This window comes from Phyllobates terribilis, unplaced genomic scaffold (genome assembly GCF_046119375.1).
Source record: "Phyllobates terribilis strain yellow unplaced genomic scaffold, ASM4611937v1 Scaffold_8__6_contigs__length_399053987, whole genome shotgun sequence".
Lineage (NCBI taxonomy): Eukaryota > Metazoa > Chordata > Amphibia > Anura > Dendrobatidae > Phyllobates > Phyllobates terribilis.
The window spans coordinates 158146889-158173003 of record NW_027362768.1 but is presented as its reverse complement, the minus strand read 5'-3'; the positions used below and the strand labels follow the sequence as shown (position 1 = coordinate 158173003).

At 49.3% G+C, this 26115-nt stretch overlaps 1 protein-coding gene across 6 annotated transcripts in view; it reads right to left on the bottom strand.

The window, feature by feature from the left end:
* BTBD19 (BTB domain containing 19) overlaps positions 1 to 26115 on the bottom strand; it is a 51947-nt gene that overhangs the window by 10668 nt on the left and 15164 nt on the right. Inside the window, exon 1 of one of the 6 annotated variants that reach the window (XM_073643572.1) lies at positions 14446 to 14973. The exons of the other annotated variants lie outside the window; for them this stretch is intronic. Within the exon in view, the coding sequence (XP_073499673.1) occupies positions 14446 to 14946 (501 nt within the window). The 5' untranslated portion in view covers positions 14947 to 14973. Of the gene's footprint in view, positions 1 to 14445; positions 14974 to 26115 lie in introns of those variants that run through there. 6 annotated transcript variants of the gene reach the window in all.

The window sequence follows — 26115 nt, the reverse complement described above, 5'->3', positions numbered from 1 at the left end:
TCAGCCGCTCCTCCTATAACACTCTAGCACGGATATAACCTCCATATAGGTGACTGATATCAGCTGCTCCTCCTATAACCCTCTAGCACGGATATACCCTCCATATAGGTGACTGATATCAGCCGCTCCTCCTATAATGCTCTAGCACGGATATAACCTCCATATAGGTGACTGATATCAGCCGCTCCTCCTATAACGCTCTAGCACGGATATAACCTCTATATAGGTGACTGATATCAGCCGCTCCTCCTATAACGCTCTAGCACGGATATAACCTCCATATAGGTGACTGATATCAGCCGCTCCTCCTATAACACTCTAGCACTGATATAACTTCCATATAGAAGACTGATATCAGCCACTCCCCCTATAACGCTCTAGCACGGATATAACCGCCATATAGGTGGCTGATATCAGCCACTCCCCCTATAACGCTCTAGCACGGATATAACCGCCATGTAGGTGGCTGATATCAGCCACTCCCCCTATAAGGCTCTAGCACGGATATAACCGCCATATAGGTGGCTGATATCAGCCACTCCCCCTATAACGCTCTAGCACGGATATAACCTCCACTTAGGTGACTGATATCAGCCGCTCCTCCTATAACGCTCTAGCATGGATATAACCTTCATATAGAAGACTGATATCAGCCGCTCCTCCTATAACACTCTAGCACGGATATAACCTCCATATAGGTGACTGATATCAGCCGCTCCTCCTATAACACTCTAGCACGGATATAACCTCCATATAGGTGACTGATATCAGCCGCTCCTCCTATAACACTCTAGCACGGATATAACCTCCATATAGGCGACTGATATCAGCCACTCCCCCTATAAGGCTCTAGCACGGATATAACCTCCATATAGAAGACTGATAACCTCCATATAGAAGACTGATATTAGCCGCTCCTCCTATAACACTCTAGCATGGATATAACCTCCATATAGAAGACTGATATTAGCCGCTCCTCCTATAACACTCTAGCATGGATATAACCTCCATATAAGTGGCTGATATCAGCCACTCCCCCTATAAGGCTCTAGCACGGATATAACCTCCATATAGGTGACTGATATCAGCCGCTCCTCCTATAACACTCTAGCACGGATATAACCTCCATATAAGTGGCTGATATCAGCCGCTCCTCCTATAACACTCTAGCACGGATATAACCGCCATGTAGGTGACTGATATCAGCCACTCCCCCTATAAGGCTCTAGCACGGATATAACCGCCATATAGGTGGCTGATATCAGCCACTCCCCCTATAACGCTCTAGCACGGATATAACCTCCATATAGAAGACTGATAACCTCCATATAGAAGACTGATATTAGCCGCTCCTCCTATAACACTCTAGCATGGATATAACCTCCATATAGAAGACTGATATCAGCCGCTCCCCCTATAATGCTCTTGCGCCATTGTTTGCTGCCTCATTAGGGTTAATATTTCGTCCTCTTGGTTGTGGACATTGGGACATACAGGAAGCGTCCGTCTGATCAATGGCTTCCCATAAGGAAGTTATAGTGCGGCTGCGGTGACCGCAGTACAATGGCTCGTCCTCTCTAATGACAAGCAGCTGGGAGGAAGAGGAAGCGATGATCTCACGGGAGGGAGACCCCCGAACTCCCCCCACCTACTCTTTCTTCATGTCATTTTACTTCAAAGCCTTCATGCTCTTGTGCTGACCTCGTAGAGACATCCGGAGTTGAGAATAGACCCCCCCATGATGTCACGGCCAGCGCTCAGACCCCCATAATGGCAGCAACCATACTAACACATCAGTTCCCAGTTCAGATATGTAATTGCCGGGGTTTGGTGCCGCCGTGCCCAGAAGCAAATCGGACTTTTCCCTCTTAGGCTATGTGCCCACGATGCAGAAATGCTGCATATTTTTTACGCTTCTCCCTGGCAGGAAAAACGCATGCGGTTTTTACATGCGGTTTTCCGCCAGGTAGAAGCGTTTGTGAAGCGTCTTTGCATGTGTAGCGCCCCGAGGGCTCGGCTGCTACAGAGGTATTGCACCTCATCCAGAGGTGTGATATCCCACTCCCGGGTAAGGATGGTTTGTGGACCAGGGCTCTGTTAGCTGCACACATTACACTCCTCATTCGGGGGGGGGGGGGGGGACAGCTCGATGGTGCTCCCATTAATATAAATGGAGGCATGAGTGACCTTGTTCCCTGCCTGGAGTGGGGAGGGGGGGAACCTAGTGATGTGGGAGCAGATAGGGGCTGGTTTCTGGGCATAGGTAGGAGCCCATTGGTTGCAGGTCACCTGGGCTCATACACAGAGAGGGAGGTATATAAGGTGGGCACCATCTTAGTTCTAGTGTAGAGAAGTTCAGTCCAGTCAGTGAGAGGAGAAGACAGGGAGCGGAGGCTCCAAAGGAGCTCTGCTCAAAGGCAGGCCTAGGGTGAAGGCCGGAGCCTGAGAGGAAGGAGGAGAAGAAGGAACAGACCACCAGGAGAGGCCCAGAGACACGAAGGCAGAAGGAACCCTAAGGACCCAGGCGATTGCGGGTGACGGGTTGGCAGAACAGGGTACCGGATCCCAAGTTGGTGGAAGTGACTAATCCTTAGCCAAGAACCGGTGGTCGTGATCATTTACTGGTGCGACCCCTCACTACACCTACTAGGAAGGCACACCACATAGGGTCAGGGAAGTGGGCACCCAGCCCTCCCAGGAGACGACCCGAGGCAGCTGGACAGAAGTAGTGTCACTGGTGGGGCACGGCTGACGAAAGGATAGAAGGGAGTCCTGTGCCACACTCCGGAATTGCCTGGGGGTTGATCGAGCCCCCTGCCTGGTGGACGCAGCACGGCTCAGGCGATCCTACCTGTGCACAAGTGACCTGGATGAGAACTGTGAGTAAAGAACCTGAACTGCAACAACTTGTCTCTGTGCTTCCTCACCGCGTACAGCACTACTAGTACTGGGACGCCCCGCACCACAACCACCATCATCGCTCTACACTGCCCTGAGGCTACACTCCTCCCGTGGGGAGTAATACTATTCTCTGCTGCACCCACAACACCAGCCTCAGTGGTCTGCCCTGCAGCGGCGGTTCACTCTGACCGCAATCCACGGGTGGCGTAGTCGGACATTGCAAACCATATAAATAGACTGACACAATTTGGTCTGACCACCCTGAGCCACGGGACCGGGTCGCCACTACTACTCCCGGCATTGCCCTGAAGCCCGGTCCCGAGTACCCCACGGCCCAGGGGGTGAGTCACATGCATTTCTGCATGCGGGTTATCAAGCGCATAAGAATAAGAATGGTGAAAAATAAAAAGAATAAAGTTTATACTCACCTTCCGATGTCTTCCCGGTGTTTTGTCTGCTCCGTCCGGTCTCTTGCACTGCTTGCGGTAGTGTGAAGGACCAGCGGTGACGTCATTGAGCCATGTGATGGGTCACATGACTCAGTGACGTCATGGCAGGTCCTTCACATCAACGCGAACATTGCAAGACACCGTCCCGGAGCAGACAAAACACCGGGAAGACATCGGAAGGTGAGTATAAACTTTATTTTTTATTTTAAATTCTTTTTTTACAGTTTCTATGGTACCCTGGTCTGGATGAGAGTCTTCTCTCCTCCGGACTTGAGTACCATCCGCACACAGAAACGCATATAATCCGTGAGTACAAATGTACTGACGCAGATTATATGCATCTCAATGCAAGTCAATGGCGGCGATTACGCTGCGTGTCCGTAAAATTAATGGACATGCTGCGGATTTTTGAGCGCAGCATAAACGCTGCGGTAAAATCCGCAACATGGGCATTGACAGTGCGGCTTGTCATTGGGGACCATGGGGGGCGGATTACCAAGCGTTTCCCAAGCGTTTATGCTGCGGAAATTCCGCAGCATAAACGCTTGTAAAACGCTACGTGGGCACACAGCCTAAGCCTTCTGCCATAGTCCCCTATGCAATTCCGCACTTTCAATGCCTATGCTGCGGATTTTTCTGCAGCGTTTATGCTGTGCTCAAAAATCCGCAGCATGTCCATTAATTTCGCGGAAGCGCGGCGTAATTGCCGCCATTGACTTGCATTGAGACGCACATAATCCGTGTCAGTACATTTGTACTCACGGATTATATGCATTTCAATGTGCGGATGGTACCCAGTTCTGGAGGTCATCCAGACCTGGGTACCATTGTACCTGTAAAAAAAAGAATAAAATAAAAAATAAAGATTATATTCACCTTCCGACGGCCCCCGGTCTCCTTCCCTGTGCTTGCGGGCAGGACTGAAGGACCTGTGGTGACGTCACAGTCATGTGACGGCAGGTCTTTCAGTGCAGTGTCCCGCGATCAGCTGGCAGCCAGGAAAGAGCGCAGCAACACACGCCGGGCCATCGGAAGGTAAGTATAGGTTAATTTTTTTATTTTTAAACATTCTTTTACGGTCACACTATATAAATTCATGCTGTTTGCATGGATTTATATAGTGTGACCTAGTTGTCAAGCACTTTCCAAGTGATGCTAAAATCGCTTGGAAAGCGCTTGACAACCCGCATGGGGAAATGCATGTGAAGAACGCTTCAAATCCGCTTGTCCCTGGCAGGAAAAAAGCATGTAAAATCCGCATGTACAATCCGCATGTACAATCCGCATGCGTTTTTTCTGCCAGGGAGATGCAGAAATGCTGCAGAAATTTTCTGCTTCATTTCCGCATCGTGGGCACATAGCCTAAGGATTTTTTTGTTGTTGTTGAAGACAAAATCAGCTTGTCATCAAGAAAACTGTAATCCCTGCGCAGCGCAGATGGAATGTAGGACATGCTCCGCGCCAAAGCTGGAAGTTGTGGAAAAGATCTGCAGGACCCAGGTCTCGTGGTCATGTTAGCAGTCCATGGTGTTGCCACACGAGCATCCTGCATACCTCCTCCTTACCGCCGGCATCACCAGTGCCTTTTATGATGAGCAAACCCAGAGCGAAACCATGTAAGCATCAAGACACGCCGATGGCTTCGTGCAGGACCACCTAATCAGAGGAGGCGCTGGAGATGCCTACAAGAAAGAGGACTGGTGGCACTGGTCCGGCCACCATGGACTAATGACCAGAGTCATCCGAATGTTTTTGTTCAACTGTTCAGCGCTCGGATTGTAGATTTCCCGCCTCTGCTCCGGTCTTTATGTTTAGGAATGGACTAAGTTCTTGTCATTTGGAAGTTTCCACTAATTTTACCTGGAAATATATCGCTGAATGCACCACGAGTGACTCCCTGACTGACCCTACTGTACGTTAATGGGGTTCAGTAAGCCCCAATATAAACGGAAATCACCACCCCGGTGTGATCAGAGCAGTCAGTGGGATGATAAATGGAAAGATGGAGGATGTCTGGTGATCCCATGACTTGTATCCATTGTCTCAGTGACTTCATTGTAGAACACAGGAAATAAAAATGATGATGATTGAATGAATGATGACGATGAATGAATGAAGAATGAATGGATAATGAAGATGAATGAAAATAAATGAAGATGATTATGAAGAATGAATGAAGAATGAATAAAAGAGGATGATGAAGCTTAATATAGAATGGATGAAGAATGATTCCTGATAGATGGGATTTACTGAATGATGGACAATGAATCATGGACAATAAATGATGGCCGATGAATAACAGATAACTGATAGCTGATTTATGATAAATAACATAACGAATGATGGGTGATTGGGAACAGGTGATCAATGATGCTTACTGAATGACAGATGACAAATAATGGATGATGAATGACAGATAAATTATAGCAGAGTTATGATAAATGACATGAGAAGATGAATGAGGGACGAATCATGACGACAGATGGATGATAAATGAGGTTTACTTAATGACATGGACGATGGGTAATGAATGATGGCTGATAAATGATAGATAAATAATTGATTTATGATAAATGACATAACGAATGCTGGATGACTGGCAACAGATGATGGATGATTAATGATGTTTATTTAAAGATAGATGATGGATGGTGGATGAAATATTTGACAAATGATTTGATAAACAAGAGATGATGGATGATAAATGATAATATTCTATGATTGACATGGTAAATGATATGTGGCAAATGATGGCTATTCGGTGATAGATGATACACGATAGGAGAATGATAAATGATGAATGGGACATTTTCCTACAATTATACAATCACTGACACATTTTGAAACATTTTATAATAAAAATGAAATCAGTAGGATCTATTCTAATATCTCACAATTGAGGACAAACATAGGCATAAAAATGGAGAGATATAAGTAAGAAGAGAAAGTGAGGATGTAGCCGGTGTGAATATGGTCCTACACGCCCGCTCACTATTAATATTGTAATACCTACACAGGGAATCTTGGCATTAAAAAAATTGCTCAGGAGCAGGATGAGCGGATGGGCGACCATGTGCTGAAGCCCTTTGTCTGGGTATTGGGGTGTGCAGCATGACTAAGCACAAGGAGAGGTCCTGATTTGTCTACGGGACCCCGCTTTGTTGTTTCCCCCTGGATGACGACGTCCCGTTTCTATCTTTGCGTTCCTGGATTATAAGCAGGGACTTTGAGGTCTCCTGATATCTGGAGATAATTACAGACGCCTACAGCCCGGAGCAGACTCCTAGGTGTGGGTCATTTACTGGCGTGCTCACTTTCATCTACAGGAGTATAATAATTTTCATAGAAGTCTCCTCGTAATATCACGGCAGTATTCTCACAGTAAAATTATGGACCCGGCGTCTGCCGGTAACACAGGACCCAGGGATAACTCCAGTCACTGCTGTTTAACCATTTATATGCCACTATCAACCACTGACAGTGGCATTTACATGCACTGACATCTATTGCTCCCTTCTCTTCCATCATGGGGTGGTAGTGGATTGTTATGGCAGCCTGCCATCACTGCCATCTTGGTCCTCCTATGAAGCCAAGCCTCTACTTGGCTTCATAGAATGTCATTTTGCATTATTTTCACTCCTCAACATTGAAATTGCAACACCAAATAGGAAAAGTCATGGAGTAATGGAAATCACAGGATGGATAGACGCGTTACTAATCTGCAAATGATTAAACAAATGGGAACAAAATTTTCAAAACATCTCAATTTCTTCAATCTGGAGTATGAGTTCCACATGTAGAAATCCTCGCACTTACAGCCTCGGCTGCTATCAGTGAGGTTATTAATGGTCGTCTGAGGAAGGTCCTGCCGCTGGATGCACTTGGGAAAATCATCAAGATCCGCTGCTGGCAGCTCTTTGTGCAATTACAGATGAATGACGTCCCAGATGTGTGGAGATGCTGCAGCCTTGGTAGCACGTTTAGGCCATGCAGGCTGCTCACACAAGTACAAGCAACATGCGGCCTGGCGTTGTCATGTTGAAAAATGGTTCTTGGGATAAGTACCACTGTTTCCATGATTGATCCTGGTCCCAGGAGCTGTTTTCAACACGATAACGCCAGGCCGCATGTTGTCTGTGCTACAGTGAGCAGCCTGCGTGGCTTAGACGTGCTACCAAGGCTGCAGCGTCTCCAAACTTGTCTCCCATCTAACACATCTAGGTCGATGATTGCACAGGAGCTGCCAGCAGAGGACCTTGATGATTTGCCCAAGTGCATTCAGGGCGGCAGAACCTTCCTCAGACGACCATTAATAACCTCATTGTTAATGGTGTAATGGTGTTGCAATGTTAATGTTGTCACAAACAATATTGTAAAAACAACAACAACAAAAAAAAACGATGTCAGAATTGCTTTTTTTTTCAATTTTTTTTATAATTTCATCCTACTTGGATTTTTTCCCTGTCTTCCAGTACACTATGTGGCAAACTAATTAGTGTCAGTCAAAACTACAACTCGTTCTGCAAAAGTAACATTTTCTTACGGCTGCTTTGATGGAAAAAAAAAAGTTATGACTCTTGGAGGAATGGGAGGAAAAAACAAAAGCGCAATGCACAGTATATAATTACACACACACACACACACACACACACACACACACACACACACACACACACAGTGTATGATATACAGTGGGTACGGAAAGTATTCAGACCCCTTTAAATCTTTCACTTTTTGTTTCATTGCAGCCATTTGGTAAATTCTAAAAAGTTATTTTTTTTCTCATTAAAGTACACTCTGCACCCCATCTTGACTGAAAAAAAAAATCAGAAATGTAGAAATTTTTGCAAATTTATTAAAAAAGAAAAACTGAAATATCCCATGGTCATAAGTATTCAGACCCTTTGCTCAGACACTCATATTTAAGTCACATGCTGTCCATTTCCTTGTGGTCCTCCTTGAGATGGTTCTACTCCTTCATTGGAGTCCAGCTGTGTTTAATTAAACTGATAGGACTTGATTTGGAAAGGCACACACCTGTCTATATAAGACCTCCCAGCTCACAGTGCATGTCAGACCAAATGAGAATCATGAGCTCAAAGGAACTGCCCAAGGAGCTCAGAGACGGAATTGTGGCAAGGCACAGATCTGGCCAAGGTTACAAAAGTATTTCTACATTACTCAAGGTTCCTAAGAGTACAGTGGCCTCCATAATCCTTAAATGGAAGAAGTTTGGGACCACCAGAAGTCATCTTAGACCTGGCCGTCCAGCCAAACTGGGCAATCGTGGGAGAAGAGCCTCGGTGAAAGAGATAAAGAAGAACCCCAAGATCACCGTGGCTGAGCTCCAGAGATACAGTAGGGAGATGGGAGAAAGTTCCACAAAGTCAACTATCACTGCAGCCCTCCACCAGTCGGTCCTTTATAGCAGTGTCCTGATGGAAGCCTCTCCTCAGTGCAAGACATATGAAAGCCCGCATAGAGTTTGCTCAAAAACACATGAAGGACTCCCAGACTATGAGAAATAAGATTCTCTGGTCTGGTGAGACAAAGATAGAATTATCACCTAAAAGTTCTAAGCGGTATGTGTGGCGAAAACCAGGCACTGCTCATCACCTGCCCAATACAATCCCAACAGTAAAACATGGTGGTGGCAGCATCATGCTATGGGGGTGTTTTTCAGCTGCAGGGACAGGACGACTGGTTGCAATTGAAGGAAACATGAATGCACCCAAGTACAGAGATATCCTGAATGAAAACCTCTTCCAGAGTGCTCTGGACCTCAGACTTGGCCAAAGGTTCACCTTCCAACAATACAATGACCCTAAGCACACAGCTAAAATAACAGAGTGGCTTCAGAACAACTCTGTGACCATTCTTCACTGGCCCAGCCAGAGCCCTGACCTAAACCCAATTGAGCATCTCTAGAGAGACCTGAAAATGGCTGTCCACCAACGTTCACCATCCAATCTGATGGAACTGGAGAGGATCTGCAAGGAAGAATGGCAGAGGATCCCCAAATCCAGGTGTGAAAAACTTGTTGCATCATTCCCAAGAAGACTCATGGCTGTACTAGCTCAAAAGGGGGCTTCTCCTCAATACTGAGCAAAGGGTCTGAATACTTATGACCATGTGATATTTCAGTTTTTCTTTTTTAATAAATTTGCAAAAATTTCTACATTTCTGTTTTTTTCCAGTCAAGATGGGGAGCAGAGTGTACTTTAATGAGAAGAAAAATGATCTTTTTAGAATTTACCAAATGGCTGCAATGAAACAAAGAGTGAAAAATTTAAAGGGGTCTGAATACTTTCCGTACCCACTGTACACAGAATATGATATACACTATCCATAGTATATGATATACACTATACACAGTATATGATATACACTATACACAGTATATAAGACATACGCTGCATTGTTACACATGACTGATAGCAGCAGCACAGTGACAGGAGGTGACAGTATGGGGCAACAGCTGTGCACAGTTTGGTCCCAGACGTCAGACATTTCCTGTCGGATTATTAATAGGATCCTGTATGGATACAAATTCTCACAGGAAGAATCAGCTGCAATTATTACAACGTTAAATTCAACTACAAGTGAGAAGCTTTTTTTTCTGTTTTTACAGAGCTGATTCCTGTATAATAAAACTTTCTATAACTTTCTACCAACTTTGTTAGTCAGCTACCCACCTTTTTTAAAGTGATTTTCTGGGCACAAAAAAAAAACAAAAACCAGATCTGGCTATCCCTAGAATGAGCCCTCTAAGCGCCTTGCCATCTTTATTTTCACTTGCCTGCAGTGCAGCCATCTTTGTGGTTTGTTATTGTTTACGTTCTGAACTTGCCATCTCTCATTCTGTGGCTGTAAACTACATTTCTCAAGAAGAGGCAGAGCTGTTTCTGTCCCACAACTCACACACTCTATATCCTGGGATGTTCACTCCACCTATATACTGTAGCACCACCTTGAGACTCCTATACAGTCTCAAGATGGATATATCACTGAACACTCAGTTTCTCCTTCCTATCATTCCTTCCGCTTCGCATAGTATTTGCTATCCTAACGATCTCCTGTAGTTAGTGAAGGTACATGTGCTGAACCGGTTGTCGCACTGTACTATAGGGGAGCAACGAGATATATGTCCTCCCGGTGTTTGCCCCGATATCCTCCCACACTCCAAAGACATACTGATAGGGAACTTAGATTGTGAGCCCTAATGGGGACAGTGATGATGATGTCTGTAAAGCGCTGTGGAATATGATGGTGCAATAAAAGTGAGTAAAATAAAGGCTTTAATACAAAATGTTAACCTTGATGAACCGGGGCCAAAGTCTTTCTAGAAAGGTGCAAAACATTTCATTATACAAAGATATTGTGAGGAGGCGCAGCAAGACATCTCACTGAAAAGGTCAATCATTGGCCAAATTTTAAAGAGGAATTTCAAAATAAAGTTAGTGTGGGGGGAGGGAAATATGATCTTTTACCATCTGGGAGCAGATCAGCAGAACATTACCCTGCACTGCGCACCGGCACTCAGTGATAACGGCATTTCAGCAGCACATCAAACGTCTAATAAGTAAAAGCACCTGACAGCGAGGAATTCAGAAATCTCTAGTGGCATGTGAAGAATTCTCACTGCTGGCCAGGAGGCTCAGAAAATATCCTCAAGGCAAAAAAATGGAAGATCCAAGAAATACTTTACTTTAACATTATATTACTGATCCGGAGTTACATCCTGTATTATACTCCAGAGCGGCACTCACTATTCTGCTGGTGTAGTCACTGTGTACATACATTACTGATCCTGAGTTACATCCTGTAGATCTTTTATTATAAAAATGAAAAACATAACAATAATAATAACAGAAACATAACAAAATTAATAACCAGAAAATAAACAATGTAATGAAACTGGTCCAGCCGCTCCCTCTCTCCTCACACACATATTATACATATATACACAATAATAACTACCTACACCATGACATCTGGTCCGGTTACCAAACAAATAATAACAATATAATAAACAATAACCGACAAATTATATACATACTAATATATACATTCTTTTTTTTTTTTTTTTTTTTTAAATAAATAAAATAAAATAAATACTAACTATACAAATATATACAAGACAAAACAAAACACCCCACACTCAAGCCCACCAGTCCCTCCCCGGCACTGACCTGAGAGCTGGTCCTGCGTCTCATGCCTCAGTCCATGTCCAACGTCCATAGGCCAGATTAGGCAGTGCCAGTTTTTCACCCAAATAACCAGTGTCCCACAAGATGAACCCACCTCCCCCCTTTTCCCTCCACCCAACCTAACACCTACACCCAAACCAAATATACAATATATACAGAAACAAACAATACAATAACCACAACTAACAAAGCCCAAGTTCGGTGCCTGCAGCCCTACATCACTGTCTACTGATCAAAATAAAACAAAAATCTATGGTGTCAGCAGCAGCCCACCACCAGGAGAGGAGATGACCAGACTAGGGCACACTAAAAGAAAAGCCCCTCCAGAGGAGAGCGGCCCTCCGTGTACCCAGTCTCTCATACTCCAGAGAACGCACCTTCACCAGGTCACCGAGTATGGTCCTAAACACATCGTCCACTGGGAGGATTTTCCGCTGTGTCAATACTAAGCACCGTGCGTTCCACGTGTGATACCTAACCACTGCGCTAACTAGAAATAAGGTGCAGCGGTCCCGACCACCCAGGTCGCCAAATGCTCCATAGGCCCATTCCGCATAAGAGAGACCGGCCAGCCGGGGCCAGCCAATGGAGGCGCCCACCCTGTGGTACACCTCTATGTTAAAGGGACAACGAAGCAGGAAGTGGTCCATGCTTTCAAGCAAGGCACCACAATGCTCCCGAGGACAGTTCCTGTCCTCAGAGCTCCTACACTTCAGATTCTCCCTCACACACAGTTTCCCATGGAAGCAGCGCCAAGCCAAGTCCCAAATCTTCGAGGGGATCCTGATAGAATTCAAAAGATGCAGACCCACCCCAAGATCCCGACTTGGGCAATCTCTGAGCGCCAGAGGCCTCTGAAAATGGGTCAACAGAACCCTTTTGTCAAGGAGCTTCCTTGGCAGAGTCCTGACCTCCCACATTCCCAGACCCCACCGGCGAATTACCTTCAGAACCACGGTAGCGTAAGCCGGGAGATATCCATGCGGTGTGCGGAGATCCTTCACTTGCCCTCCTGTCTCCCATTCCTGGAAGAAAGGCTGAAACCATCCCTTACAGGAGAATACCCACGGAGGAGCCCTCTCTTTCCAGAGGTCTGCAATATTGATCTTAATGAAGGTATTCACAAGGAATACCACAGGGTTGACCATACCCAACCCTCCTAGTCTCCTCGTATGGTAAGTAACCTCCCTCTTGACCAGGTTCAGTCTATTCCCCCATAACAGTTGGAAGAACAAACTGTAGACCCGAGTCCAGAGAGGCTCCGGCAAGATGCACACACTGCCCAGATAGATCAGCAAAGGGAGCAGGTAAGTTTTGATCAGGTTTACCCTTTCCCTTAGGGTCAAAGACCAACCCTTCCATTGGTTCACCTTCTGAGTGGCGATCTCTAGCCTGCTGTCCCAATTTTGTTTGGGGTAATCCGCCTGGCCAAATTCGATGCCAAGAACTTTTGCAGAGACTTTGGGTTCTGGAAGGGTGTCCGGGAGATCAAAACCAGGATCTCCTCCTCCCAGCCAGAGACTCTCACACTTATCCCGGTTGATCTTAGACCCGGATGCCTCCGAGTAGCGATTTACCTCTGACATCAGCCATTCTGCCTCCCCATCAGAGGAAACAAAAACGCTGACATCATCGGCATACGCCACCACTCTCAGAGTGCCTTCCGGTGCTGCCCGGTCCATCCCGATCCCAGCCAACGGTCCACGCTCCACCCTCCTAAGAAGTGGGTCAATCGCAAACACGTACAGTAGCGGGCTCAAGGGACAACCCTGGCGAACACCACACCCAACCTCAAAAGAGCTGCCAATCCAACCGTTCACAAGCGGGAAACTCTCTGCCCCAGCGTACAAGGTCTTAAGCCAATCAACGAACCCCCCCGGCAGGCCATACCTCAGAAGGACAGACCAGAGGTACTCATGATTAACCCGATCAAACGCTTTTGCCTGGTCCAATGACAGCATGTACCCCTTCCAGTGACCAGCCCTACCCTGCTCCACCACCTCTCGGACACAGAGTACAGCACTAATTGTACTGCGGCCCGGAACACAGCAATGCTGGGCCCCCGAAAGGAGTTGGGGTGCAAGTTTCACCAGCCGATTAAACAGCACCTTAGCCAAAACCTTCCTGTCTGCATTGAGAAGCGCTATGGGACGCCAATTCTCAATGCAAGATGGGTCCTTACCCTTTGACAAGATGATCAGGGCAGACCTCCTCATTGACTTTGGCAGAGTGCCCGAGGAAAGACACTCATTGAATACCTCAGTCAAGAGGGGAACCAAGGCGTCCTTAAAGGTCTTATAGAATTCAGATGTTAAGCCATCTGGACCGGGAGATTTCTTTAGGGCAAGCCCTTCAATCGCCAACTTAACTTCCTCTTCCCTGATCATCTCTGTCAAAACGCCAAGAGAGGGATCTACCCCTGTTTCGGGGACGGCTTCAGCCAGAAAAGCCGACATCTCATCCCAATCCAGATCCCTCTTTCCCAAGAGGTGCGAGTAGAAGGATCTGACGACCTCCAGGATCCCTGATCTGGATCTTTTCAGGGACCCCGCAGTGTCAACCAGTCCTGTAACAACTTTACTATTCACTGACATCTTGCAGTTTCTGTAAAGGTCGGGCGAGCGGTACTTCCCGTAATCCCTCTCAAAAACCAAAGATGCGTGTCTATCATACTGACACCTCATTAGCAAAGATTTCACTCTGGAGATCTCCTCGCGGCTACCTCCAGTTGAGACAAGATGCTCGAGTTTCCTCCTCAGGCCCTGATACAGGCGGTACCTGTCCAGGCTCCTGAGGCTCGAGAGCTGGCGGAAGAATCTCGCCACCCTTTTCTTAAACATCTCCCACCACTCTGACTTACTACTACAAAGATCCAGTAAGGGTACCTGGCTCTGAAGAAAATCCTCAAAGGACTGTCTTATCTCCGCTTCTTCCAAGAGAGACGAATTGAGCCTCCAAAAGCCTCTTCCCATCCAGGGGGTCTCTGTAACATTCAGGGAAAACAGAATCAAACAGTGATCGGAGAACTCCACCTCAACAACAGACACTGCTGAAGAGACGGCTTCCTCCTTTAAATAAAACCTGTCTATCCTGGACCTACAGTTACCTCTATGATAGGTGAACCCCTCGTGGCCTGCGGTGTGCCGGATGTGGACATCCACCAGGCGAGCCTCACTAGCTATACTATTAAGGGCGACGCTATCATAAGTCAGCTTGTCTCTGGAACCTCCTCTATCCCGGGGCCTCGTGACAGTGTTGAAGTCCCCTCCAAAGACGACCTGCCGACTCGTAAAAAGGTAGGGCTTGATCCTCGTAAAGAGACACTTCCGGTCCCACTTAGATTGGGGACCATAGATGTTAATGAGCCAAAGCTCTTGTCCCTTCATGAGGACATCTAATATCAGGCACCTCCCCATTTCTAACTCAATAACCCGTCGGCATTCTACCGGTGCGGTAAAAAGGACCGCAACTCCGCTATACGGCTCGGCCGCAAGAGACCAATAGGAGGGCCCGAGTCTCCACTCCCTCTTAGCTATAAACACCTCTGCCATATTTGGCAGCCTGGTCTCTTGCAAAAAGAAAATGTCAGCTTCAACCCGGCTGAGAAAATCAAAGGCCGCAAATCTAGCCATATTTGACTTAATGCTGGCGACAATAATGGATGCCAGTGTCAACGGAGTGGGCACCGCCATCATTGGTGATTGAGTTAGATGGCTTTCTTCTTCCCACTCCCCTTATCCTCTGCCTCAGAGGAGGAATCCTTCCCCCTCTTTAATGATACAGATGTGTCCATTCCCACATTTTTCCTTCTTTTTTCGTCCTCGTCTCCGGACTCTGGGCCAGTCCCTCCCCCCAAGGACCTTGCATCCCCAGGAGAAGGAGACTCGGCGCCCCCTGTAAGCTCCGCCGGAGCCGGAACCTCACCCTCAGCCTCCTCTTCTGAGGAAGAGATGTTATCAAGGGCTTGGAACCGGTTAGAAAAACCAACTAGAGGGGAGTCAGTTTTACCTTCCTTAGGTACCTTGGTCAGAGCGGGAGAAGATGTTTTATCTCCCTTCTTTCTCTTCTTTTTGGTGCCGAGCTTACGCTTGTTCTCTAGCCACCGCTTATTATCCTCATCCATACTTTCATAATGGGAGGATTCTGAGGCAGAGGCAGTTTCCTCCCTGTGGATCCTCCTGACCTCCTCATCCAACTCATCATCCCTCGGGGCCTCAGCAGCAAGACTGGCATCCAGGACAGGGGCTGCCCCGGTAGTCTGGGGATCGCCCCGCTCCCTCTCCTGTCTGCGCTTGTCTAGAAGCCTCAGCTGGGCAGGCGTCTTTTTATTGCTTTTCTTCCCTGGCCCCTCAGCTCCCCCACCCCTGCTAGTCCCCTCCCCAGCAGAATCGGCCTCACGGCTTTCTCCCACCGGGGTCTCGACTGCATTAGCGAAGGAGCGAGGACAACGGCTGAATGGGTGACCTAACTCACCACACAGGTGGCACCTAATCTCCACACAAGAGGCAGCAAGATGGCCGACACCCCCACACAACGCACATTTCTGCACAGTGCAGCTTGCACTGAAGTGTGTGGGGTCACCGCACCTGTGACAGAGCTTCGGTTGCCCCTGGTAGAAGACCAGGATACGATCCCTACCCAGGAAGGCAGACGATGGAATGTGGGCAACCGTACCACCTGAACGCTTAAGTTTTACCATAAACGTCCAGGCCCCTGACCAGATACCAAACTCGTCGCGGTTTTTCTTTGGCATCTCCACCACCTCTCCATACCGACCAAGCCACGTCATGATGTCATAGCAAGAAAGCGACTCGTTACGAGTCATCACGGTCACTTTCTTGATCTGGTTTTGGCGAGACACTGCCTGAACGGCAAAGTCTCGCCAGCCGGGCTCATTTTTTGCCAACTCATAATTCGCCCAGAAGAGCTCAAGCCCCTCCGGCCGAACAAAGCTGACATCAAACTCAGGCGTGGAATAGGGATGTATCAAGGCGTAGATGTCAATCGCCTTGAAGCCCATCCTCAGCAGGAGCTCCACAACTTTAGACCTTGGCGGACATGCATCACTGCCCCTCCACCGAAGACGGACCACATTCCTACGCACACTGCCTGGCCCGGCTGTTGGGAGGGACCACACTGTATCCCCCCCTTTTTGCTCTCGGAAGGCCCCGAGGCCAATGCTCTCTATCCAGAAGGATAGATCAACCTGTCGACCCTCTACCATTAGTGATCTCTCCCCCTTCTTTAGAGCCTCCAGAAGGCATGCCATCCCCAAAGCACGGAGACGAGGAGGATGCCCTATTTGCCCCGGAAGTGACACTGGCATAACTCTGGACAGGTGTTGCCACCCCCGGGGGGGCAACCGGACCAGTGACCACATCAGCCCCAACAGCATCACCATTACCCACCTCCATCTCACCCTCCACCAAACCAGCAACCACACCACTAGACAATGAATTAGCCTCATTCACCCCTCACCACCACATTCATTCCTGCTGGACCAGTAACAATGGCAGATGACATTTTGACCTCCGCATCAGGCACAAGGGGCTCAGTCACCTCCATAGAACTGGAGACGACCTCACCCCTGGTCTTATGTGTGCCCTCCACATCATTGGTCGGTAATTTCCGCTGTTTGGCATCGGTATAATGTGCCGCTGATCTTTAGCTGCTGTTAGGCGCCGCTGATCTTTAGCATCAGGATCTTCCGGACCAGCGACGCCAACACAAAATAGCACTTTGGTGGGAGGACCGGAACGCTCAGCCCCGACAGCCCCCTCACACTGCCGCCGCTTCTCAACTAAGTGAACAGCGGCAACAGCATTCAGAGGTGCCGAGGCTACCGGAGCTGCCCCCGACACCGGGCTGCTCCCCCCTCCCACTGAGGAGCGCACCACAGCATCGTGGCCTGATGGAACGCCTGCCGCCGGGCCGCCCTCACTGTCCAGCCTCTCGGCTGATGCACCTCCTGCTACGTCCCCACTACTACAAGCAGAGACGGAGCTCTGCGCCTCACTACCGCGCTCTGTAATCTCCCCGCGCCTTTGCACCGGATCCACAGCAGAACCCGGGCTGGGCTGGGCAACGGTGCTTATACAGCGAGCTGAGCCTGCCGCCGACTCAGGGGGTACAGGGAGGGGAGCATATACGTATCTTACCGCTTCCTGCAGCTTTGGCTTGGTCTTCTTTGCCTTTTTGTGGCCCCCAGGTGCCTCTTCTGGTAGATCGCCACCAAGATGGAAGTTTTGGAGGCACACTGGGGACTCCAGGAGCTTAATCTCGGCCATTAGCGCCCCTCCCTGGCTGCTGCTGTCACTGTCCTCCCCAGAGCCGGCGGAACTGCGACCGGATGTCACTGTCGTCTGTCCTGCAGGGAGCTCGCTGCACGTGGCCTGCGGGTGACTTTGCAGGCTGCCAGGTGGGGCTTCCTGCTGGTCATCATCACTCTCATCATCCATCTGGCTCTCAGGCTGCAGCCCCATCTGCCTTTGCTCTCTGGTATCAGCCATTTCTCTGTAGCGGTCTTCATTTATTAGTTTTTCTTTGAATGGACCACTCTGCTCTCTGATGGTGGCTTTCCTTATTTCCAGCAGGTGAATCTCACTGGTGAGCCTCTTTACTTCAGCCTGGAGCATGGCCTTCCTTGGTTTGGAGGCCCCTGCAGCTTTTGCGTTTGTGCAGCGCAGCTCCTCCTGGAGCCTCCTGATGAGCTTACTGGCATCTTCATACTCACGGAGGTGGATCATGACCCGGGAGGCATAGGTGGACACAGACTCCCGGGGTCCCTGCAGCACCCAACCCCCCTCAGGGAGGTCGGCCTCACCTCCATGAGCACTCAGCTTTCCTCCGGAAGGAGCGCCATCATGCACGCCGCTGTCAGGCTTTTCCTCCATGCTGGAAGCCTTGCGGCTTCTAGGGGTCTCCACAATCCCGGGGGGAGTAGGAGCCACATTGCTGCGACTCCTGGTGCAGCGTCTCACCCCCGAGTCCTCTGATGTGCAGGCCGGTTGCTGGTTTCTTCTGCCCCCCGCCGGCCTGGTTCGGGAAGCAGAAGCCTGGGACTTGGCTCCTTCACTCATCCCAGAAACCCGCTCTCTCTCTGGGAAAGAGAGAGAGCAGGTCCCCAGGTGGAGAGGTGTTGGTTTCTCAGAGATCAGGAGCTCACAGCAGGATCTGCAGCCACCACACCAGTAATCAGCACACTGACTAGCAGCTGATCAGAGCTGCACCCAGTATGCTGCTGGTGCAGTCACTGTGCACATACATTACATTACTGATCCTGTACTGATCCTGAGTTACATCCTGTATTATCCCCCAGAGCTGCACTCACTATTCTGCTGGTGTAGTCACTGTGTACATACATTACATTACTGATCCTGAGTTACATCCTGTATTATCCCCCAGAGCTGCACTCACTATTCTGCTGGTGTAGTCACTGTGTACATACATTACATTACTGATCCTGTACTGATCCTGAGTTACATCCTGTATTATCCCACAGAGCTGCACTCACTATTCTGCTGGTGCAGTCACTGTGTATATACATTACATTACTGATCCTGAGTTACATCCTGTAGATCTTTTATTATAAAAATGAAAAACATAACAATAATAATAACAGAAACATAACAAAATTAATAACCAGAAAATAAACAATGTAATGAAACTGGTCCAGCCGCTCCCTCTCTCCTCACACACATATTATACATATATACACAATAATAACTACCTACACCATGACATCTGGTCCGGTTACCAAACAAATAATAACAATATAATAAACAATAACCGACAAATTATATACAAACTAATATATACATTCTTTTTTTTTTTTTTTTTAAATAAAATAAATACTAACTATACAAATATATACAAGACAAAACAAAACCCCCCACACTCGAGCCCACCAGTCCCTCCCTGGCACTGACCTGAGAGCTGGTCCTGCGCCTCATGCCTCAGTCCATGTCCAACGTCCATAGGACAGATCAGGCAGTGCCAGTTTTTCACCCAAATAACCAGTGTCCCACAAGATGAACCCACCTCCCCCCTTTTCCCACCACCCAACCTAACACCTACACCCAAACCCATATATACAATATATACAGAAACAAACAATACAATAACAAACAATACAATAACCACAACTAACAAAGCCCAAGTTCGGCGCCTGCAGCCCTACATCACTGTCTACTGATCAAAAACAAAAATCTATGGTGTCAGCAGCAGCCCACCACAAGGAGAGGAGATGACCAGACTAGGGCACACTAAAAGAAAAGCCCCTCCAGAGGAGAGCGGCCCTCCGTGTACCCAGTCTCTCATACTCCAGAGAACGCACCTTCACCAGGTCACCGAGTATGGTCCTAAACACATCGTCCACTGGGAGGATTTTCCGCTGCGTCGATACTAAGCACTGTGCGTTCCACGTGTGATACCTAACCACTGCGCTAACTAGAAATAAGGTGCAGTGGTCCCGACCACCCAGGTCCCCGAATGCTCCATAGGCCCATTCCGCATAAGAGAGACAGGCCAGCCGGGGCCAGCCAATGGAGGCGCCCACCCTGTTGTACACCTCTGTGTTAAAGGGACAATGAAGCAGGAAGTGGTCCATGCTTTCAAGCATGGTACCACAATGCTCCCGAGGACAGTTCCTGTCCTCAGAGCTCCTACACTTCAGATTCTCCCTCACACACAGTTTCCCATGGAAGCAGCGCCTTGCCAAGTCCCAAACCTTCGAGGGGATCCTGATAGAATTCAAAAGATGCAGCCCCACCCCAAGATCCCGACTTGGGCAAACCCTGAGCGCCAGAGGCCTCTGAAAATGGGTCAACAGAACCCTTTTGTCAAGGAGCTTCCTTGGCAGAGTCCTGACCTCCCACATTCCCAGACCCCACCGGCGAATTACCTTCAGAACCACGGTAGCGTAAGTCGGGAGATGTCCATGCGGTGTGCGGAGATCCTTCACTTGCCCTCCTGTCTCCCATTCCTGGAAGAAAGGCTGAAACCATCCCTTACAGGAGAATACCCATGGAGGAGCCCTCTCTTTCCAGAGGTCTGCAATATTGATCTTAATGAAGGTATTCGCAAGGAATACCACAGGGTTGACCTTACCCAACCCTCCTAGTCTCCTCGTATGGTAAGTAACCTCCCTTTTGACCATGTTCAGTCTATTCCCCCATAACAGTTGGAAGAACAAACTGTAGACCCGACTCCAGAGAGGCTCTGGCAAGATGCACACACTGCCCAGATAGATCAGCAAAGGGAGCAGGTAAGTTTTGATCAGGTTTACCCTTTCCCTTAGGGTCAAAGACCAACCCTTCCATTGGTTCACCTTCTGAGTGGCGATCTCTAGCCTGCTGTCCCAATTTTGTTTGGGGTAATCCCCCTGGCCAAATTCGATGCCAAGAACTTTTGCAGAGACTTTGGGTTCTGGAAGGGTGTCCGGGAGATCAAAACCAGGATCTCCTCCTCCCAGCCAGAGACTCTCACACTTATCCCGGTTGATCTTAGACCCGGATGCCTCCGAGTAGCGATTTACCTCTGACATCAGCCATTCTGCCTCCCCATCAGAGGAAGCAAAAACGGTGACGTCATCGGCATACACCACCACTCTCAGAGTGGCTTCCAGTGCTGCCCGGTCCATCCCGATCCCAGCCTACGGTCCACGCTCCACCCTCCTAAGAAGTGGGTCAATCGCAAACACATACAGTAGCGGGCTCAAGGGACAACCCTGGCGAACACCACACCCAACCTCAAAAGAGTTGCCAATCCAACCGTTCACAAGAGGGAAACTCTCTGCCCCAGCGTACAAGGTCTTAAGCCAATCAACAAACCCCCCAGCAGGCCATACCTCAGAAGGACAGACCAGAGGTACTCATGATTAACCCAATCAAACTTTTTAGCCTGGTCCAATGACAGCATGTACCCCTTCCAGTGACCAGTCCTACCCTGCTCCACCGCCTCTCGGACACAGAGTACAGCACTAATTGTACGGCGGCCCGGAACAGAGCAATGCTGGGCTCCCGAAAGGAGCCGGGGCGCAAATTTCACCAGCCGATTAAACAGAACCTTTGCCAAAACCTTCCTGTCTGCATTGAGAAGAACTATGGGACGCCAATTCTCAATGCAAGAGGAGTCCTTACCCTTTGACAAGATGATCAGGTCAGACCTCCTCATTGACTTTGGCAGAGTGCCCGAGGAAAGACACTCATTGAATACCTCAGTCAAGAGGGGAACCAAGGCGTCCTTAAAGGTCTTATAGAATTCAGATGTTAAGCCATCTAGACCGGGAGATTTCTTAAGGGCAAGCCCTTCAATCGCCAACTTAACTTCCTCTTCCCTGATCATCTCTGTCAAAACGCCAAGAGAGGGATCTACCCCTGGTTCGGGGACGGATTCAGCCAGAAAAGCCGACATCTCATCCCAATCCAGATCCCTCTTCCCCAAGAGGTGCGAGTAGAAGGATCTAACAGCCTCCAGGATCCCTGATCTGGATCTTTTCAGGGACCCCGCAGTGTCAACCAGTCCTGTAACAACTTTACTATTCACTGACATCTTGCAGTTTCTGTAAGGGTCGGGCGAGCGGTACTTCCCATAATCCCTCTCAAAAACCAAAGATGCGTGTCTATCATACTGACACCCCATTAGCAAAGATTTCACTCAGGAGATCTCCTCATGGCTACCTCCAGTTGAGACAAGATGCTCGAGTTTCCTCCTCAGGCCCTGATACAGGCGGTACCTGTCCAGGCTCCTGAGGCTCGAGAGCTGGCGGAAGAATCTCGCCACCCTTTTCTTGAACATCTCTCACCACTCTGACTTACTACTACAAAGATCCAGTAAGGGTACCTGGCTCTGAAGAAAATCCTCAAAGGACTGTCTTATCTCCGCTTCTTCCAAGAGAGACGAATTGAGCCTCAAAAAGCCTCTTCCCATCCGGGGAGTCTCTGTAACATTCAGAGAAAACAAAATCAAACAGTGATCGGAGAACTCCACCTCAACAACAGATACTGCTGAAGAGACGGCTTCCTCCTTTAAATAAAACCTGTCTATCCTGGACCTACAGTTACCTCTATGATAGGCGAATCCCTCGTGGCCTGGGGTGTGCCGGATGTGGACATCCACCAGGCGAGCCTCACTAGCTATACTATTAAGGGCGACGCCATCATAAGTCAGCTTGTCTCTGGAACCTCCTCTATCCCGGGGCCTCGTGACAGTGTTGAAGTCCCCTCCAAAGACGACCTGCCAACTCGTAAAAAGGTAGGGCTTGATCCTCATAAAGAGACACTTCCGGTCCCACTTAGGTTGGGGACCATAGATGTTAATGAGCCGGAGCTCTTGTCCCTTCATGAGGACATCTAATATCAGGCACCTCCCCATTTCTAACTCAATAACCCGTCGGCATTCTACCGGTGCGGTAAAAAGAACCGCCACTCCGCTATACGGCTCGGCCGCAAGAGACCAATAGGAGGGCCCGTGTCTCCACTCCCTCTTAGCGATAAACACCTCTGCCATATTTGGCAGCCTCGTCTCTTGCAAAAAGAAAATGTCAGCTTCAACCCGGCTGAGAAAATCAAAGGCCGCAAATCTAGCCATATTTGACTTAATGCTGGCGACATTAATGGATGCCAGTGTCAACGGAGTGGGCACCGCCATCATTGGTGATTGAGTTAGATGGCTTTCTTCTTCCCACTCCCCTTATCCTCTGCCTCAGAGGAGGAATCCTTCCCCCTCTTTAATGATACAGATGTGTCCATTCCCACATTTTTCCTTCTTTTTTCGTCCTCGTCTCCGGACTCTGGGCCAGTCCCTCCCCCCAAGGACCTTGCATCCCCAGGAGAAGGAGACTCGGCGCCCCCTGTAAGCTCCGCCGGAGCCGGAACCTCACCCTCAGCCTCCTCTTCTGAGGAAGAGATGTTATCAAGGGCTTGGAACCGGTTAGAAAAACCAACTAGAGGGGAGTCAGTTTTACCTTCCTTAGGTACCTTGGTCAGAGCGGGAGAAGATGTTTTATCTCCCTTCTTTCTCTTCTTTTTGGTGCCGAGCTTACGCTTGTTCTCTAGCCACCGCTTATTATCCTCATTCATACTTTCATAATGGGAGGATTCTGAGGCAGAGGCGGTTTCCTCCCTGTGGATCCTCCTGACCTCCTCATCCAACTCATCATCCTTCGGGGCCTCAGCAGCAACACTGGCATCCAGGACAGGGGCCACCCCAGTATCCTGTGGCTCGCCTTGCTCCCTCTCCTGTCTGCGCTTGTCTAGACACCTCAGCTGGGCAGGCGTCTTTTTATTGCTTTTCTTCCCTGGCCCCTTAGCTCCCCCACCCCTGCTAGTCCCCTCCCCAGCAGAATCGGCCTCACGGCTTTCTCCCACCGGGGTCTCGACTGCATTAGCGAAGGAGCGAGGACAACGGCTGAATGGGTGACCTAACTCACCACACAGGTGGCACCTAATCTCCACACAAGAGGCAGCAAGATGGCCGACACCCCCACACAACGCACATTTCTGCACAGTGCAGCTTGCACTGAAGTGTGTGGGGTCGCCGCACCTGTGACAGAGCTTCAGTTGCCCCTGGTAGAAGACCAGGATACGATCCCTACCCAGGAAGGCAGATGATGGAATGTGGGCAACCGTACCACCTGAATGCTTAAGTTTTACCATAAACGTCCAGGCCCCTGACCATATACCAAACTCGTCGCGTTTTTTTTTTGGCATCTCCACCACCTCTCCATACCGACGAAGCCACGTCATGATGTCATAACAAGAAAGTGACTCGTTAAGAGTCATCACGGTCACTTTCTTGATTTGGTTTTGGCGAGACACTGCCTGAACGGCAAAGTCTTGCCAACCGGGCTCATTTTTTGCCAACTCATAATTCGTCCAGAAGAGCTCAAGCCCCTCCGGCCGAACAAAGCTGACATCAAATTCAGGCATGGAATAGGGATGTATCAAGGCGTAGATGTCAATGGCCTTGAAGCCCATCCTCAGCAGGAGCTCCACAACTTTAGACCTTGGAGGACATGCATCACTGCCCCTCCACCGAAGACAGACCACATTCCTACGCACACTACCTGGCCCGGCTGTTGGGAGGGACCAAACTGTATCCCCCCCTTTTTGCTCTCGGAAGGCCCCGAGCCCATGCCTCTCTATCCAGAAGGATAGATCAACCTCTCGACCCTCTACCATTAGTGATCTCTCCCCCTTCTTTAGAGCCTCCAGAAGGCACTGTTGCAACATGCCGTCCCCAAAGCCCGGAGACGAGGAGGAGGAGGATGCCCTGTTTGCCCCGGAGGTGACACTGGCATAACTCTGGACAGGAATTGCCACCACCGGGGGGGGCTACCGGACCAGTGACTACATCAGCCCCATTACCCACCTCCATCTCACCCTCCACCAAACCAGCAACCACACCACTAGACAATGAATTAGCCTCATTCACACCCACCACCACATTCATTCCTGCTGGACCAGTAAAAATGGTGGATGACATTTTGACTTCCGCATCATCAGGCACAAGGGGCTCAGTCACCTCCATAGAACTGGAGGCGACCTCACCCCTGGTCTTATGTGTGCCCTCCACATCATCAGTCGGTAATTTCTGTTAAGCATTCGGTACAATGCGCCGCTGATCTTTAGCTGCTGTGAGGCGCCGCTGATCTTTAGCATCAGGATCTTCCGGACCAGTGACGCCAACACAAAATAGCACTTTTGTGGGAGGACCGGAACGCTCAGCCCCGACAGCCCCCTCACACTGCTGCCGCTTCTCAACTAAGTGATCAGCGGCAACAGCATTCAGAGGCGCCGAGGCTACCGGACCTGCCCCCGACACCGGGCCGCTCCCACCTCCCACTGAGGAGCGCACCACAGCATCGTGGCCTGACCGAACGCCCGCCGCCGGGCCGCCCTCACTGTCCAGCCTCTCGGCTGATGCACCTCCTGCTGCGTCCCCGCTACTACAAGCAGAGACGGAGCTCTGCGCCTCACTACCACGTTGTGCAATCTCCCCGCGCCTTTGCACCGGATCCACAGCAGAACCCAGGCTGGGCTGGGCAACGGGCCTTATACAGCGAGCTGAGCCTGCCGCCGACTCAGGGGGTACAGGAAGGGGGGCATAGACATAGCTTACCGCTTGCTGCAGCTTTGGCTTGATCATCTTAGCCCTTCTGTGGCCCCCAGGTGCCTCTTCTGGTAAATCGTCACCAAGATGGAAGTTTTGGATGCACACTGGGGACTCCAGGAGCTTTATTTCCGCCATTAGCGCCCCTCCCTGGCCGCTGCTGTCACTGTCCTCCCCAGAGCCGGCAGAACTGCGACCGGATGTCACTGTCGCCTGTCCTGCAGTGACTTTGCAGGCTGCCAGGTGGGGCTTCCTGCTGGTCATCATCACTCTCATCATCCACCTGGCTCTCAGGCTGCAGCCCCATCTGCCTTTGCTCTCTGGTATCAGCCATTTCTCTGAAGCGGTCTTCATTTATCAGCTTTTCCTTGAATGGACCACTCTGCTCTCTGATGGTGGCTTTTCTTAGTTCCAGCACATTAATTTCAGATGTTAGCCTCTTT